Source organism: Myripristis murdjan, chromosome 21, assembly GCF_902150065.1.
Source record: "Myripristis murdjan chromosome 21, fMyrMur1.1, whole genome shotgun sequence".
Lineage (NCBI taxonomy): Eukaryota > Metazoa > Chordata > Actinopteri > Holocentriformes > Holocentridae > Myripristis > Myripristis murdjan.
Genome location: NC_044000.1, coordinates 8,108,976 through 8,126,811, shown reverse-complemented (window position 1 = coordinate 8,126,811; position 17,836 = coordinate 8,108,976). Strand labels below are relative to the sequence as shown.

General features: G+C 41.2%; 3 protein-coding genes and 1 non-coding gene across 4 annotated transcripts; all 4 read left to right on the top strand.

Annotated features, from left to right (window-relative positions):
- Positions 1 to 3,645: 3,645 nt before the first annotated feature.
- On the top strand, positions 3,646 to 6,413 carry LOC115379584 (uncharacterized). The gene is made up of 3 exons (XM_030080309.1): positions 3,646 to 3,923; positions 4,541 to 4,689; positions 5,425 to 6,413. Exons 1-3 carry the CDS (start codon positions 3,746 to 3,748, stop codon positions 6,199 to 6,201), a joined length of 1,104 nt encoding a protein of 367 aa, XP_029936169.1. The 5' UTR covers positions 3,646 to 3,745; the 3' UTR covers positions 6,202 to 6,413.
- A 1,578-nt stretch (positions 6,414 to 7,991) lies between these two features.
- Positions 7,992 to 10,456, top strand: LOC115379585 (uncharacterized). Its single transcript, XM_030080310.1, has 3 exons — positions 7,992 to 8,245; positions 8,645 to 8,802; positions 9,361 to 10,456. The coding sequence occupies exons 1-3, from the start codon at positions 8,074 to 8,076 to the stop codon at positions 9,769 to 9,771; spliced, it is 741 nt and encodes a 246-aa protein (XP_029936170.1). The 5' UTR covers positions 7,992 to 8,073; the 3' UTR covers positions 9,772 to 10,456.
- A 1,353-nt stretch (positions 10,457 to 11,809) lies between these two features.
- Positions 11,810 to 17,717, top strand: ddx18 (DEAD (Asp-Glu-Ala-Asp) box polypeptide 18). The gene is made up of 14 exons (XM_030080305.1): positions 11,810 to 11,988; positions 12,429 to 12,617; positions 12,704 to 12,946; positions 13,892 to 14,027; positions 14,192 to 14,292; positions 14,461 to 14,660; positions 15,082 to 15,196; positions 15,370 to 15,509; positions 15,678 to 15,839; positions 15,974 to 16,126; positions 16,274 to 16,387; positions 16,540 to 16,596; positions 16,688 to 16,865; positions 17,201 to 17,717. Exons 1-14 carry the CDS (start codon positions 11,883 to 11,885, stop codon positions 17,344 to 17,346), a joined length of 2,040 nt encoding a protein of 679 aa, XP_029936165.1. The 5' UTR covers positions 11,810 to 11,882; the 3' UTR covers positions 17,347 to 17,717.
- Positions 13,485 to 13,615, top strand: LOC115380520 (small nucleolar RNA SNORA13). The gene has a single exon (XR_003930347.1). It is a non-coding gene; the product is annotated as a small nucleolar RNA SNORA13 (small nucleolar RNA).
- Positions 17,718 to 17,836: the final 119 nt, after the last annotated feature.

Genomic DNA, 17,836 nt, shown 5'->3' with positions numbered 1-17,836 from the left:
GTCGTTTAAAAAAATCTAGGGTACAAACCTAACCATCTAATATCCATACTTATATATTGTATATAAATATCACAAATGAATGCTCACAAACAACATGCAGTCCTATCATATGGGATTTTCTGAAAGTTTTAAAGAGCGCAGACATTGCTTGGCAGTCACTCATTAATAAATAAATCACATTGTTAGTAAGACCTGACCAAAGTTAGTGTTATGACTCCTGAATCATGCAGATTGCTGAAACTCAGGTCCAGCTTTGCACCAAGTCTCTCAGACACTTAAATACCTTACCTTCTTGATAATACCAGACTACAGATCGTATAGAAATTTAAGGCTAGACTTAAAGCTGAAATCTTCAACTACATTACATCTCTATTTTCAGGCAGCAGTGAGATTTGCATGTTTAAATAAAAACTGCAGAGCACACTGACTCAACAGATTTTAACAGCTCGTCTGAAAGGAAGTTGTTCTCAGCAAATGTGAGAAAAGATTTTTAAAAAAAAGGACATTAGTTTCTAGACACTTACTTGTTCAATAGGCTTTACTGTGAAAACACTGAAAAAGACTGAAAAAATACCAAGGCACTCATCTTAGAAAAATGATAAAATGCCTTTATTAAGTTACAGGCCAAACATGGTTAAAAGGTCACTTCGATGCGTTTCGGCTGGAGGCCTTCATCAGGGAGTGTGAGTGTGTGTCTTAGGCTTTACTGTGAATTCAACTTTAGAACAGAATATGTGTGCGAGTTTAAATTCCAACATGCTTGTTTTGTAGAATTTTGCTTGTTTTTTTTTTTTTTTTTTAATATAGTGGATGAAGATCCATTTTGGTTAAGCGGTTGTGTTGCAGAGAAGTTAGAGGTTATTTTTCTCTCTTCAGGTTTTTTCCTCGATATCCTCCTCCAGCTCTGCTCTGTGAATATAATCTTATGTAATCATATTCCATCAGGGAAGCTTACATTGTAAGAATAGTGCTCTTACTTTGTGTCTGAAGGTCCAAATTCAGTCTTGAGGTTTATAGTGATTTCTTCAGACCAGTCACTCTTCATAGACAGGCAGCAGGATAATGGAGACTCTGCTCCCTGACCTCTGAAACAAAGTTTGAATACAACAACACATGTCATGATCACAGAGAGATGCACCATTGTGGTATTTTTTCTCGTTCATTTCATTTGAAATAGTCCTAATAATAGGCACCTTATTTGTAAAGTCCTGTTCTAAAAAGTTACAAAGTGCTTTCAATTATTCAGCATGAATGCGATAAAATAAGAGATATGGTAAACAATTAAACAACTAAACATAAATTCACCACAGGTAAAATGTAGGACAGGGTAGACAACCAATGTAAAGACCTTAATCGAGTTTTAAGAGGTCATTTACAAGATGATACAGATTTTCCATGTTAATTTAATGGGTGTAATCATTGATGATCAGCTTATTATGAGGAAAACACATTTCAAGTTGCAAAGAATACTGTTATTATACAGAGAGTAAGTAAGAAAAAACTTGCTGCATCAGTATTACTCTATGATCTGTCCTTTCTTTTCTTATGGCAATATAACAATGGGCAAGCATAAATTTATTTTTAACATATCGACCATGCGAGAGTTTGTAGGAGACCATGTGTTTGGTCCTACGTGTGTGAGTGTGTATGTGTGTGTGTGCATGCATGTGCGTGTGTCTGTCTGTCAGCAGCTAGTCTAGCTAACTATTTGCCTTATCAGCACACAGTTATGCCTGTATGTTGAAGTACCTCTCCTTGTTCTGGTTCAAAACCTTTGCCAAACATTTGTTTTACTCCCACTCTCTCTCCTCAGTCACTGCCTAGCTCTCTCAACTACGCTGCTCCCTTCCTGCGTCGTCTCTGTTCACATACTTGTGGGTCACTACACCGCTTATGAGTTTGAAGTTTCTCTTGTGCTGATTCAGTTTTTGATTTTCAGGTGAATGTGACTTTAGGATGCAGGCGTGTGAATATTTTCTGAGTATAAAGATAACCATGGAAGTTCTCAGGAGTGTTGCTGTGAAAATACCTTCATAGTTTCTGGCCAACAATCCAGATGAAGATCCATTGTGCTTAAGGGGTTGTGTTGCAGAGAAGTAAGGTTTTTTTTTTTCTCTCTTCAGGTTTTTCCCTTGATATCCTCCTCCAGCTCTGCTCTGTGAATATAATCTTATGTAATCATATTCCATCAGGGAAGCTTACATTGTAAGAATAATGCTCTTATTTTGTGGCTGAAGGTCCAAATTCACTCTTGAAGTTTATAATAATTTCTTTAGACTAGTCACTCTTCATAGACAGGCATCAGGATAATGGAGACTCTGCTCTCTGACCTCTGAAACAAAAAGGTTTTGTTCATATCATTCATTCAGTGAATACAGACAACAATACATGTGAAACAGCAAGTGTCATTTTTTCTGTCCATTTGTAGTTTTTGCTTTATATATATATATATATATATATATATATATATATATATATATATATATATGTTGTGCACAATATTTGGACATGGAAACCATTTTGAAAGTGTCTAAAAAGAGGAACTACAACATGGAGGGGAAGTCTACCTTTAGGGAAAAGAAAATGTTTCCCTTCTTCCTCATGTAGTCATAAAGTGAAACAGTGTTATTACTTTGTGTCTGAAGGTCCTGGCTCATCACTGAAGTCTGGAGGTTTTCCTTTTGAATGGTCACTCCTCACCGACAGACAGCTGGAAACTGGAGACTCTGCCCTGCCCTCCTCTTCCTCCACATTAACACTCATCCTCTGGACACACACGTACACACATGCACACACACACATGCCAAGGTTATTGCAGTTAACTAAAACTAAAACTAGGTGTGAAAAACATTTTTGTTAACTGAAATAAAACTAAAGACTAGACTTTAGGAAAAAAATGAAAATCAAGGATTCTGTGTACTCACTAACATACAATGAACATATACAGAAAATGTTTAGTTTTACTCTTTGTCATTTTAGTCAGATGTGTGAGCACAACAACATAAGGAGGCGTTAGAGCTGATGTTTGCCGAGGCTGGGATTGTCAATATGACTGAGGGTCAGCTACACAAAGTGTTGAGTTTGGCTTGGAATACCCACCCATTCCCTCTACAGCTGACTCAGAATAATAATAACACACTTTGTGCTTCATGGTCTCTAATTGGTCCCTGCAGCTCGAGTCACTTTCACTTTGATTCAGCAGTTTATGTGTCAGCAATGTCACCTTAATTTAACTTTTTTTTTTTTTTTTTTTTTAGAAATATATACATTAAACATAAAAAAGGCTGAAGACATGACCCCAGTGTCCTCAATGGTAGCTGCAGCCCCGACTGTACAGGTAGACAACTAAAAACAGTCAAACATCTATAAACTCTGTAGAAAAGACAAAATCAAGAAAATTCACCTTCCTCAGCCATTAAGGAAAACAAACCACTATAACTTTTCATTGTCAGGCAAGATATAGGCTACTGCGACATTATTAAGTTTTTATGAGAAATTGATTTAGATAAATTACACTTTGATTTATTGTATAATCACTTGTTCCACACTCCAGTCCAGTCGGTGGCGGTATTGCACTTCTGAGATGTTTTACCACACGTAAATTGAAACTATAGAAGAAGAGGAAGAACTAATAAATATAGACGAAGAAGAAGGCGCATTATAATCCCCGAGAATAATAATTCCTACTAACCGATCAATTGATAAACTGAAGACAAGGATGTTTTGACACACACGTGTTCGGATTATGACACACTTCCGTGGTCAGATCCGTGGACCACACTGGGGTCCCACCATGGATAACTTGCTGATAGATTTCTGGCGCAAACACGAGTGTCTGTTTAATTCGTCGCTGGAGTCTTACTACGACAAGGAGCTCAAGACCAAGCTGTGGTCCGAGTTCGCCTTGTCCATTGGGAAGCCTGGTGAGGACGAGTGTGTGTGTATGTGTGTGTGTGAGTGTGTGTGTGTGTGTGTGTTGGAAAGTCCTTGGCCGCATCTGTCAGCAACATGACGGACCTCCTGTGCAAGTTCAAGGGTGCAGCGCAGGGAGTTCACGGGGTTCAATTTGTCCAGCACAATCACCCCACATCATTATTCTAACGTCATGTTTGATCATGTTCATTTATAGCGATCATCAAACTGACGTGAGCAACAAACAAGAGAATGGCCATCTGTTTCTCAAAGTGCAGGCCAACTTATTTATACATTTATATGCTGACATTTGTTTGGCCTAGAGTGATCCTTGACCTAAGGTTAGTTTGCAAGAGCTGTGACGATTAGTCGAATAATCCATTAGTCGTCCGTTATTTTGATAATCAGCATCAACATTTATAATCAACATTTTTCACAATTTTCTGGACAATCAACTAAACAATTAATCAAGAAAATAATTGGCAGATTACTTGATGATTGGTTGCAGCATTGGTTGCAGCAGTGTTGTGTACCCACCTTTTTTTTTTTTTTTTAATCAGAGGTTTGCTCAAGTTTTACCACCACATGGGTTAACCAAGGCATTGCATTTTTTACCTCTTCCCCTCAGCATCTGATGTGGAAAGAAGGTCAAGATCCCTTCGGACTCAGTATGGCAGAGTGTTGTGGCATCCAGAGAGGATCAACACTTTCCAGCAAAGGATGCTGAAAGAGAAACTGGATTTCTTGAGGCCTTATATAGTTCGAAGGAGAGCTCTGGTAAGTGGATGAAAAAATGGAGGAATACACACCTCCCTTTATAGATGCTGGACTGAGGCAAAATCAGTTGTGAGGAACTGTTTGCACACTTCTTTGGTCAATGTACGCCCGTTTATTAGGCTCTATGAGAGTAACATGTCTGTCCCAGCTTGGGCTTTTCATCAGGTTCAATTAAATGAGAGGATACTGCCCCATTGTATATAGTCTTGTATTCTATACAAATGCACCAGATCCATCAAGGCAGCAGCCTAAAGAAACAGTGACAGAATAATGAATTATCAGCATTTTTGTTTCGTTTTTGTTTCTTAAGGTGGATGGATCGATCAGGTGTGATCAGACCCTTTCTGAAATCTTTTTAGTAAAGAATATTTTAGATTCCTTCCACAATTTCTGATCGTTTATCCTGTGTGTAGATGTCATCTGGGATTTCAGATATTGTAATATTGTGATATGGCATAAAAATGCAATTATCTGAACTTATTAGACTGTTTTATCTGTTGTATAATTTTTCTCTATTTGCTTGATCATCATATCTTTGTTACTACATTATATATCAAAGTTTAGCAAAAAACCTCTTGTGTTGTATCATCACCTTATTGATATCAAAATATTTGGACAAAGATGTTGAGAGATTTGATTTTGTCTGTATTGCTCAGCCCTAGTTTGGTTGAATCCATTGGGTGGTACCACTGCTTGGCTATAGGTCATATTTTCCTCATGCTTACCTTTTTTCAGGATGACAGATATGATGATAAAGAAGAGGACGAGGAAGAAGTGGAGACAGAAGGCAGTGTTGACCAGGAGATGGGGGGCATGTTTGGCAGCCCGCTGGATGCTGACGTGTTGGGGCCAGATGCCACTTACGAGACTCCATCTGTTGCCTCCACTCCAAACCCTGCTCCTCTCCACTCCCCACCATCACAGCCTCAAGTCACAGAGGTCATGTCTTTGAACTGTGACAGTCAGAATGATGAGGGTCCCCCCGATCTACCTGATCGAACAGCCTCAGTACCAAACGTAGCAAAACACAACATACTAAACCAGTTTGCAGAGGTTATGTTGGCAGATATGCGGCAAATCAAAGATCCTATGGTGCTCATGAGACTCCGCCGCGACATCACTGAGCTGGTTTTCAAAGCAGTGGAGGAGGACATGCAGAGACGATATGGTCGACCCTTGTCCATCCCCACACCTGGGGACGGAGCACAGTTGCACAGCTGGGCCAGGCCTCACTTAGCGGCGTGTTCGCAGATGGACTTTTCCCGGAGACGGAGATACTTGAAGAGAAGGAACAAAGGGTGTCAGATAGGAAGGAGGATGCAGAGGTGGGAGGAGATGCAGCACCTGAGGAGACTGACCAGGAGTCATGGGATGCAGTCCATCCAACAAGCGGACGAGCTGGAGAGGATGAGTGAAAGTAGTTCACAGGTCATGATTCCAGCATCTGAGATCAAAGCAGAGACAGAGCCACAAATGGTTAAGATTGAGGAGGAGCCTGTGCCAGTGGTTTGAAGCGCCAGATATAGCGTTCCCATCTTGGAATTTGATTATTTCCTAAATCTTGAACTTTTGTGGGAAATTACACACATCTAGAATGTTTTTGGAATGTAATGGAAATGTCCTCATAAGTCCTTTTGAACTAGTCCTAGTATCCATCCCTGTTTCAGGTACTTGTAGATGTAGTTACCATTTTGACAGAATAATAAACCAAACAAAGGTTTCTTTGGTACTGGGGCGACATTTTGATGAAAGTTGCAAAGCTGTAGCACATATGGTTGATTTATTACAAATTTTCAAAGTTTTAAAATTTAGAGGCTTGCTGTAGCGCCACCATCAGGACTATTGGCTTGTGTTGGCAGCTGAGGAAATCTGACATGGGACTGGACCTTTGTTCAAAATTTGGTGATTTTTCACGCATGGGAAGTAGGACTTCCTCGGAAGAAAGAAAGAAACAAAGAAGAACACGCAGGAATACAAGAGGGACCTGGCAGCTTAGGCTACCCGGCCCCTAATAAGCATTTTCCCAATTAAAGTTACCTCAATCAATAGAAATAACTAGCTATCACAATATCTGGAACACTGACACCAGTTCTTCATTTGATTTGTAAAAAGTAGCATCTTTTCAAGGGTTCTAACAATGTCCGATGTCTAGCAATGCCCAATGTCTAATGGTGGAAACAAACATTTTCTCTTGGTTGTTTTTGTCCAACAACCCCAAACAATCTTTTTTTCAATAAAAGGAATTAACCTGACTAGGTTTGGTATCAGTTGGCCCATTAAGTGTGGTATTTAGTATTTGATACATCAGTGCTTCCCTGTGCACAGCTGCAGTATGCAGACCAACGTGAAGAACAGATAAGAAGTCTGCACCGTACCCAGCGTGTTGTGCATTTAAACATTTGAGTATTTTTAAAGTCAGTAATGTTACTTTTTGTACATGTATATTTTTGCTTGAGTTTTGTGTCTCACTACAATTTAAATCCTATTCCTATCCACCAGAACTGTGTAGACTCAACCATCATATTATATGCTTAAACCACGTGTCAGTTGAGTCTCCAGGGTCCTCACTTCAATTTAGCGTAATGCCCCTTTAACAGAGCATAGTTTGCAGCGGGTTCACTCCTCCTTTTCTAACTGCACGGAAAAAATCATAGCTAAAACAGTTCCTGTTTGGAAAAAGGAGCTCAGCCACTTTTACTCCCAGTACATTTTAAATGAGACACTTTTTTTACCGCAGTCGATTTTTACTGCACAACTTCTACTTCTATTGCAGTAAAATATCAGCAGAGTGACAGTACTTGTACTTGAGCAGCAGTTTGCAGTACTCTTTCCACCACTGGAATGTAGAATTGAGAGAAATATCATCATGGTAACACTTTACAGTAACAGTACAACAATTAACGTTAGTTAATGCCGTAATAAACATTAAGTAACAGATAATGAACATTAAGTAACAGTTAACTAACCGCTAACTAATGTGTCTAAAAATCATTTATTAACTGTTCATGCTAAGGTATTAATTTATATGTTATTTAAGGGTTATTGTGGATATTATTAACATCAGTAAATGCTATAATAATCATTAAGTAACAGTTAATTGACCATTACGGCATTAACTAACTTTAACTAACTAGTTATTGTAAAGTGTTACCATTATCATTTGTATTATTATTATCCTCTTCAAAGGGGCTAGTTAACTCCAGTGCATGCTCCAACTTAGTCCAGTAGGTGGTGGTAATGGTGCCGCCCGCCAAAAAACGGGAAAGAAGTAGAAGCAAAAGAAGAAGAAAAGCTAAATAAACGAATCAGCCCAGGCTCTGGTATGCGGTGAGCACAGTGGCAGGTGTCGGGTCAGAGCGTGTCGTGGAGCTGTGTGTCCAGGTGATGGCCTCCAGGTGCCACAGCGAGCGCCAGTGGCGGGATGAGCTCGACCAGAGGCTGATTGATTTCTGGAGGCAGCACGAGTGCCTGTACGACTCGTCCAAGGCGTGCTACCACAACAAGAGGCTCAAAACACGCCTGTGGTCCGAGTTCGCGTCCTCCATGGGACTCAGCTGTAAGCAGCCACACATGCGTTTGTTTGTCTGTGTCCAGTGTACTGATCAACACATCCAGCTGCGTATGAATCTGAAATCACCACTACACTACACTGGGTTACACAGCTGAGGCTCAGATTTGCTGCTCAGCTTTATTGAAGCATGCAATATGATTTTGCCTGTTGAATGATATGTTATTTGCCATGGTACACCATTTAAACAACTCCTAGCAAACTGTGTAGTATAGTGATGTATATTTGTGTAGTTTGGCCAGCAGTAATAATGTTTCTACCTGGTGCTTTCTTGTGGTTTCAATGCATATAACCAGAAACATTTTTTAATGAATAAAAGAGAAAGTGAGAATGTGTGTGAGCTTGGTGGCAGCAGGTGAGATCTGTGGTCCTCGTGTGTCCCTGCAGTTGATGATGTCGAACGAAGGTCCAGATCTCTGCGCACTCAGTACGGCCGGCTGATAGGACATCCGGAGAAGCTCAACACCAAGAAGAAGCGCATGCTGAAGGAGCAGCTGGGGTTCCTGAGGCCTTACATCGTGCCGAGGAGATGTGCAGATGCCCGGGTAGGTCAGCACAAAGCTCACCCTCAGGAGTCTTATATATAAGTTTATATCAGGTTCTTGATCTGTCTTGTTTGATTACCTTAAAAAACATTTTAAATAAAACACAACCTCTCCCACTCAGCTGCCTTATACAACCAAGTTCTTGTATGAATCATGGTTTTCCCTTCCAAATGTCACATGAAGTGGACTGGTTCTGGCACTGTTTTGGTTATGTTTGGTTTGGAAGTTTTTTGAAGATTATAAATGGCACATTATAGGTCCTCAGTGTCCAAAACAACTAAGACAAATATGAGTAAAATGTGTTTTACACAACTAAAAGAGTCTGGTGTCAAATAGACCCCAAAGAAACATCGATGGGGGCCAAATGTGTCCAGGACATTGATGTTTACCCACTTATTCTCATTAAATTTGGAAAAGCCAAAAAAAAAAAAAAAAAAAAAAAAAGGATCAATCTTTAAAGGTGTCAAACTGACCTAAAGATAATCAGAGGGTTGATGAGAATCAGTCCTGTAACCACCTACTTAGTGTACTTAATTCCCTCTTTGTCACTGTTGACAGGAGGATGGTTTTGAGGAGGAGGATGGTGATGAAGACGAGGAGGAGGAGGACACTGAAGGCAGCATGGAGACGGGGAGCGTGTCGGCCAGCCCGCTGCACACTGACGGCCCTGTCCCAGATCCTGGTCTGAAGCCCCAGTGTGCCGCCTCGACTTTACCCCCTGCCTCCTTCCACCACCAACCTCACGTCACCGAGGTCGTGCCTCCACACTGCCACTGCAGGGGCGAGAGGAGCCCTCCTGATAAACTGGCAGACGGGCCAAAGGAGGACGTGCTCGGCCAGTTTGTGAAGGTCATGCTGTCCGACATGCACCAGATCAAAGACACGATGGTGCTCATGAGGCTCCGCAGGGACATCACCCGCTTGGTGTTTGAGGCAGTGGAGCACGATATGCGAAAGCGACCCGTTTGATCGTGCCAGGGAAACAGATTTGTGCCGTCAGAGGTGGTGTTTGACTTTCATGGACCTGAATGTGTCGCAGTCAAAAGCAGTTATTTTAACAGATGTGATATGATCCACAATTTTAGTGGGAATGCTCATTTTTGCATTCTAATTTTCATTCTTGGTGAAAAATGTGAATTTTTTTGTTGTATTTTTTTGTTTTTGTGTGTTTTTGCAGGGGTCTGTAACAAAAAACATGTTTTCTAAGTTTTGGTGAATATAATCAATAGGGCAAGGCATCTCTGTAGCATTAGTGCATTATTGATAATGATATTTTGTTGCAGATTTTACCTTTATTGTCCAACAGTATTACATGGGAAGAAATGCAAAGCTAGATGGGTAGAGAGATAAGATGAATTTTGAAGTGCTATGTGGTTTTGAATTCTCCTGGGTTTTAGGCCTCTTTAAAGAATCCACATCAGGTTGCCACTGTTATGCTGAAGGCTATTTAATATTCTCGAGTCTTCTACCTTTTTCTCTTTATCTTGATCCATCTGCATCAGTTGCTTTCTCCGGATTACATTACTGTTTTTTGTTTTTGTTTTTTCAAACCACAGTTACCTATGATCCAGTCAGACTGAAGCCTTCCAACTCAAGGTGACCATGGGTGATACAAATGGCATTAACAATAAAGTCTAACTTCTGAATATCATAAAACTGTACTGCTTATTCTTCAGGGAGATGCATAGTGGCAGCACCACTTTGATAGATAGATAGATAGATAAACACTTAAACTGAAGCCTGTGGGCGTTTAGATGAATATTTGGATATTAGGCCTATGAATGAATATTTTGATATATTTATTTGAGGAAACTTTATAAGTTGTAAGTCGGGTCAAATTTGTCCAGAACAAGGTTGGATGTCTAAAATACAACGGTGTACTGGGGACACTGAAGAAAAAAAAAAAAATACGCGGAGCATGGGGGGTGCGGTGGGGGGGTAATATTCTGAGAAAAAAACTCGAAAATTCTGACTTTATAAAGTCGCAAATTTGCGAGAAAAAAAGTCGGAAATTCTGACTTTATAAAGTCGCAAATTTGCGAGAAAAAAGTCAGAAATTCTGACTTTATAAACTCACAAATTTGCGAGAAAAAAAGTCAGAAATTCTGACTTTATAAAGTCGCAAATTTGCGAGAAAAAAGTCAGAAATTCTGACTTTATAAACTCACAAATTTGCGAGAAAAAAAGTCGGAAATTCTGACTTTATAAAGTCGCAAATTTGCGAGAAAAAAGTCAGAAATTCTGACTTTATAAACTCACAAATTTGCGAGAAAAAAGTCGGAAATTCTGACTTTATAAAGTCGCAAATTTGCGAGAAAAAAGTCAGAAATTCTGACTTTATAAACTCACAAATTTGCGAGAAAAAAAGTCGGAAATTCTGACTTTATAAAGTCGCAAATTTGCGAGAAAAAAGTCAGAAATTCTGACTTTATAAACTCACAAATTTGCGAGAAAAAAAGTCGGAAATTCTGACTTTATAAAGTCGCAAATTTGCGAGAAAAAAAGTCAGAAATTCTGAGATTATAAACTCACAAATTTGCCAGAAAAAAACTCGGAAAATATATTTACTTTTATGCTTCACTTTGCAAGGTTGGATCAACCACACACTGAATAGCCTACACTGCTGCTTGCCGTGTATCATGCCTGCAGTTGATGACCTTATCAAATTATACTTTGCAAACGGCTTTAGTGACAAGGAAATCCTGGTGATTTTAGCCCAGAATCACAATATTATCATGGGTATCCGGACTTTAAAGAGACATTGCCGTGACTTGGGCCTATTCAGAAGAAAACGACACACTGATTTGGATGAGGTGATCGCTTATGTGTATCAGGAACTACAACGCAATGGACAGATGCAAGGATATCGCTGGTTACATCTGCGTGCAATTCAGATGGAGTTTACTATTTTTTTTTTTTTTTTTTTCTTACTGACAAATAAAAAGTATAGTTGTTACTTTAAGCGCGGCATTACAAGCGACACCTATGGGTCCTCTGACTTTTCAGTCAGGCGATGCCGCATAGCACCCTTCAGGGGTCCTGAACAGCACACGTGTTTGTGAGCGTGCCCAGCTGAGACCATGGCGGACCTGCAGATGAAACTTCTTCGGAGGAAAATCCAGAAAAGAAACGAGAAGAACAAGGAGCGCAAAAAGCTGAGCGAGCAGAGAGAGGAGGACGAGCCCGGTGAGTGAGCTGCGGCTCCTGCGCCAAAGTTAGCGCTGCTTCTGACAGGCTAGCGCCACATGCTAACCAACACGGCGCCTATAATACCACAAGGGTGTTTTTTTTTTCTTCATAGTCTGCTCTGTCAATTCAACACGAAGACATAACTACCTCCAATTTACTTATAATTCATTATTAAAGTTACCCATAAAGGCAGGGATGGTTAAATTATATTGTCAAAGCCGTTTAGTCTGTTAGCTGTGTGGCTAAACAAGTGTTAGCCTTCAGCGCTGCTTTACCCTGCTCTGTGACTTATCAGTGACATAAAGCTGTTATCATAATGATAAATCTGTGTGCGGAGGCATTTGACGGCCTTATAAAACCCTAATGTAGCTGCTACTGGCCAGTTGTATATAGCCAGACTAAACAGCTAATGGTGTGTGTTGTGATTTGTGTCCCAGTACAACCAAACGGGCTGGTGGAGGAGAGTTGTGGGGACAGTGAAGCCACAGTGAGGCCGGACATTAAGGCCAAGAAGAAGAAGAAGCAGCAGCAGAAGGATGTGCCAGTGCAAGAGGCCACCATTGAAGAAACTCCACTGAAGAAGAAGAAAAAGAAAAGGAAGCTCGCTAACCCGGCCGAATCACAAGGTAATGGCTTGTGGACACTAGTATGATGTGTCAGTGTGGAACAGAGAGCCAGCATGTTTTTAATGTGAATATGATCCCTGTTCCAGGAGGAAAGAAGGCCAAAACCGAGGAGGAGGAGGAGGAAGAGGAGGAGGAGGAGGAAACAGGACAAAAGGTGACAGATGAGAATGGAGATGACGCTGACAATCCAGAGGAAGGCACTGATGAAGAGGAGGGGAGTGAGGGAGACGAGGATGATGAGATGGAGGCGGATGAAGGTGATGAGGAGGAAACTGGCGAGGGGGATAATGAAGAGGAGGACGTACCTGAGCTGCCAAGCGGCTTGACAGGTGATATGAGTTAGATTTTTGCTTCTTTTTAGTTACAGTTGGCCTGACTTAACATTTATTATTAAAAATTAGTGTTTGATACCTGGAAGACTTCCCTACAGGGGATGTGGGTGTAACGAACCATTGATCTGGATTGATATATCTATCTAATAATCAACAATCCAATATAATTCATATTAAGTGAAAATATCAATCCATATATTTGCATCATTGTCCAAAGAATCAGTATAATATTGAGTCGTGATGAAGCTTGTGATTTCCACCACTAACAGCAGAAATATTTAGAATAACAGAGACTAGAAAAACTTTGAAAACGACACAGCAAATGAAGGTACAGCATCTTTATTAACTGGTTTATATATGCACAGAAATATGTGCCAAGCTTCCAGATGTGTACTGACAGCTGTCAAGTAGCAGACGCAGGGGTGTGTCTGGGAATATGCTCTGGCTGTGTATTACATACATAGTCACAGATTAGATGGTTTACTGACAAAGTCTATAGGACCAGAGAATTCAACTGTTTAGAAAAATGAATATTTGCCTTCATGTGTTGCCCGTTCATTGTGTTCATGGTGAACGAGGTGTCAGCTAAGGCATACAGTGACTCTTGCAGTTGTTTTGAGATGAGTCATCAATGATTCCTCTTATTACATATTTGCAAGGACACATTAGTTTTTAGATCATTCAGTCTGTGACAGCGGTTATGAATGAGTGAAAATATTCCTCAGAGTTCATAAGTGCTTTGACCAGTGCTTGGCCAGTGCACCATAATCAAGTGTCTTTTAGTCTTTAAGTAACAAGCCTTTTCATCTTTTCACTTGTAGGCTTTTACCTCATGCCTCATGTGTTTGGTGTGTTGGCTTGTCTTGAAATAGAATCTGCTTTCAAGAATCCATTCCATCCATTTGTGTTTGACTCTGACCTTCTGACACTCATGCTTCTCAGGAGCATTTGAGGACACGTCGTTTGCCTCTCTAGCTGAGCTGGTGAGTGAGAACACGCTGAAGGGAGTGAAGGACATGGGCTTCGAACACATGACTGAGATCCAGCACAAAAGTATCCGTCCCCTGTTGGAGGGGAGGTAAGTCACATTCTCCTGGTGTGTTTGTAAATTAGGAACAAATGTGCCGTGTGTGTCTGACTTGACAAATTTCCCGGGGCCACCACAGTTTATGACATCCAAGCAGCTGTGTCAGTCGACAGAGTGTATAATGAAGTGGTGTTTCTCTTTGGTTCAATTTGTAGAGATGTTCTGGCCGCTGCTAAGACAGGCAGTGGGAAAACCTTGGCCTTCTTGATCCCCTCCATAGAGCTCATCTATAAACTCAAGTTCATGCCCAGGAATGGTAAGTCTTCCTGTTAATATCTTTTGCCCCCATGACATTAGTGTTTCCTGGGGGGATACGCTTGTATCAGTCTAGTCTTGTGCAACATGTCTTCAGAGCTGCAAGGTTAGCTTTGTAAAATGTTTCCGGGCCCTGACACTAATTCCTTGCCACTCACACTCCTTCCAGGAACGGGTGTAGTGATCCTTTCTCCCACACGTGAGTTGGCAATGCAGACTTACGGTGTGTTGAAAGAACTGATGACACACCATGTGCACACCTATGGCCTGATCATGGGAGGCAGCAACCGCTCAGCCGAGGCCCAGAAGCTGGCCAACGGTGTCAACATCCTGGTGGCTACACCAGGCCGACTGCTGGACCACCTACAGGTGAGCTGTGATTCCTCCAAAATGTCGTTCCACATATTTTTGATGGAATCATTACTAAAAATGACACATTAGTTTTAGAGTTAACACATGTAACAAGTAACAACTGTTTTTTTGTAAGTAGATGAAAAAGCCATTAAATATTGTGCCAAAGTGCAAAGGACATCAGGACAGCTTCAGTAGATGATTCATGTATGAGCACTTGGACATTTGGCCCCTGTCACACAACTTTAGATTCTATTAGTGCACATCCACCATTACTTCCCGATAGGGTAGTGATGCATATTTTAAACATGTAGAATAATTGCAGAATTTTTGTTCTCAGTATTAGTGCCTTATGTTTTCCTGCTGCCTGTTTTTGATCGTTCATATTTATACCCAGAAGGTTTTAATAATTATCATAACTGTGTTCTTGTCTCTTCAGAACACCCCTGGGTTCATGTTCAAGAACTTGCAGTGTCTGATCATTGATGAGGCTGACCGCATCTTAGAGGTGGGCTTTGAAGAGGAACTCAAGCAGATTATCAAGCTGCTGCCAAGTGAGTGCCTGATTCACTTCTGCCTGTGACTGACAATAGACCTTTTTTCAGTTGTCAAATTTTAGTTTGTAAAGGTATTTTTATGCGGTAAGGCACATGCACTCACTCAAACCTGTAACCCAGCCTTTCCTCCCAAAATAAGTATGTAATTTCTTTGTCCTTGTGTGAGTCAGAGAGGAGACAGACCATGCTGTTTTCAGCCACTCAGACCCGTAAGGTGGAGGACTTGGCTCGAATCTCCCTGAAGAAGGAGCCACTTTATGTTGGGGTGGACGACAACAAAGAAATGGCCACTGTTGATGGCCTGGAACAGGTACTGCTGATACTGTATGTTGTATCAACATTTAGTTTGCAATAATTTGGGTATAGTTTGGCCACTTGGAAGTAGATTGGTCCTCCACTCATCAGTATATCATTTTAATCATGCAAAGATCCTAATCAGAAGAAACAGATTTAAGATGAGGTTTGTCTCATCCTACAGGGCTATGTGGTGTGCCCATCAGAGAAGCGCTTCCTGTTGCTCTTCACCTTCCTGAAGAAGAACCGCAAGAAGAAGCTGATGGTCTTCTTCTCCTCCTGCATGTCGGTCAAATACCACTATGAGCTACTCAACTACATCGACCTGCCTGTCATGGCCATCCATGTAAGAGTTTTTGCTCATCCTCTGGAAGCCAGAAATTGTTTGTGGCATTGAGATAATGCTCTCATAACAGCAGTTTGCCTGCTAAGCCAACACTTATGAAAAACACATTTCTTTGTATTTATTGCATCTCCCAGGGCAAGCAGAAACAGACCAAACGTACCACCACCTTCTTCCAGTTTTGCAACGCTGACTCAGGCATCCTGTTGTGCACAGATGTGGCGGCCCGAGGACTGGACATCCCTGAGGTGGACTGGATCGTCCAGTACGACCCCCCAGATGACCCCAAGGTGCCCCAACACCACATTTCCTATCTGTTTTGTTGACACTGTCCTGTTCATCAAGAGCAAATGCCTTGAAGACTTAAATGTTGGTGTTAATCAGAAGAGAGTTAACTGCAGAGCTGTGCTTACTGAAGCTTTGTTTCACGGCTGTAGGAGTACATCCACAGAGTGGGCAGAACGGCACGAGGCATCAACGGTCGAGGCCATGCCCTCCTGATCCTCCGGCCTGAAGAGCTTGGTTTCTTACGCTTCCTCAAACAGGCGAAGGTAAACAGCTCAGACCTTCTGCATTGTGTTTCTGTTGTTAAGCAATCCTGATGTTGATTCAAACAAGGTGCTCTCTTTAGACATTTGTCAAACTCATTTCCATGTCTTTGAGTGAGATTTTTCTTTATTTACATGGGTCTCATTTTGTTCAGGTCCCATTGAGTGAATTTGAATTCTCCTGGAGTAAAATCTCTGATATCCAGTCCCAGGTAAGAACTGCTAGTCCGGTGAAATAATCATACAAATCAAACGAGACTGTTTGCTTAAGTCTAAATCTGAAATCTTTGTTGTGTTCCTCAGCTGGAGAAGCTGATTGAAAAGAACTATTACCTCCACAAATCAGCCCAGGAGGCCTATAAGTCCTATGTGAGGGCTTACGACTCACACTCGTTAAAACAGATCTACAGCGTCAACACCCTCAACCTCCCAATGGTGGCGCTGTCCTTTGGCTTCAAGGTTCCCCCTTACGTCGATCTCAGTATCCTTTTCTGTGGCTGTACAAACCAGAGATTGCATTCATCAGGAAGCTCCTGGTGGTGAACATGTGGTACTTCTTGTTCTTTTGCAGCAGTATGTCCAAAACCATGAAGTTGTATAAGATCATGTCTCCTTTGTTTGACAGGCTGATCTCCGTCATGTGTTAAGATTAGTTTTGATCATGAAGCCTTGAAAATGCATTCATTTTTGGCTTTAAATGGAAATCATGGAGGCTCTTAAACCTGTCCCGTAAACACTTAATTAGACAATCATTTTATAGTTAGCTTGGGTTCAAAAAAATCCAGTGTTCCCCTTAACCCAGCACTTCCTTCCCAGATGTCCACAGCAGTAAAGGAGTGAAGTTGCAGAAGCGAGGCGGAGGTGGAGGCTTTGGCTACCAGAAATCCAAGAACGTCCACAAGTCCAAGATCTTCAAACACGTCAACAAGGGCAAGAGTGACAAGAGGCAGTTCTCTCGCTAACCCTGCCCTTCTCCAAGCTAACCGATCTTAGCTTCCTGGACTGTTTCTCCTGCGTGTGTTCATGCCATGTGGAGAACAGCCCATTTTTGATTACATGAACTTAAGGGTGTAAATAAGGAGCTGTGGGGTTCATAGAGTATATTTCTGTGATTTGACCATTTCCTTCGAGGCCCAGATTTACTCCTGTGAGTTATTTAACAGGTATTTTGTACATGTATAAATTTTCCTGTGGGCTGACTGTTGATGATGGCCCCTGCATTCCTCTGATGTGCTATCATGAACTGTTTGACTAGATGAATTGTAGGCCTACACTTTGTTAATTTGTTGCACCAGCCTGGAATATTAAATATTTACTTCCTACTTAAATCCACTCAACTCTTGACTTGTTGACTCTCTTCCAGCATTAAGCCCAAGGTTGTAATGTGGGAGTTGCAATGAAGCCATTAGGCGTAAACCATGTTAAACACCAATTCATCCATCACATTAAGTC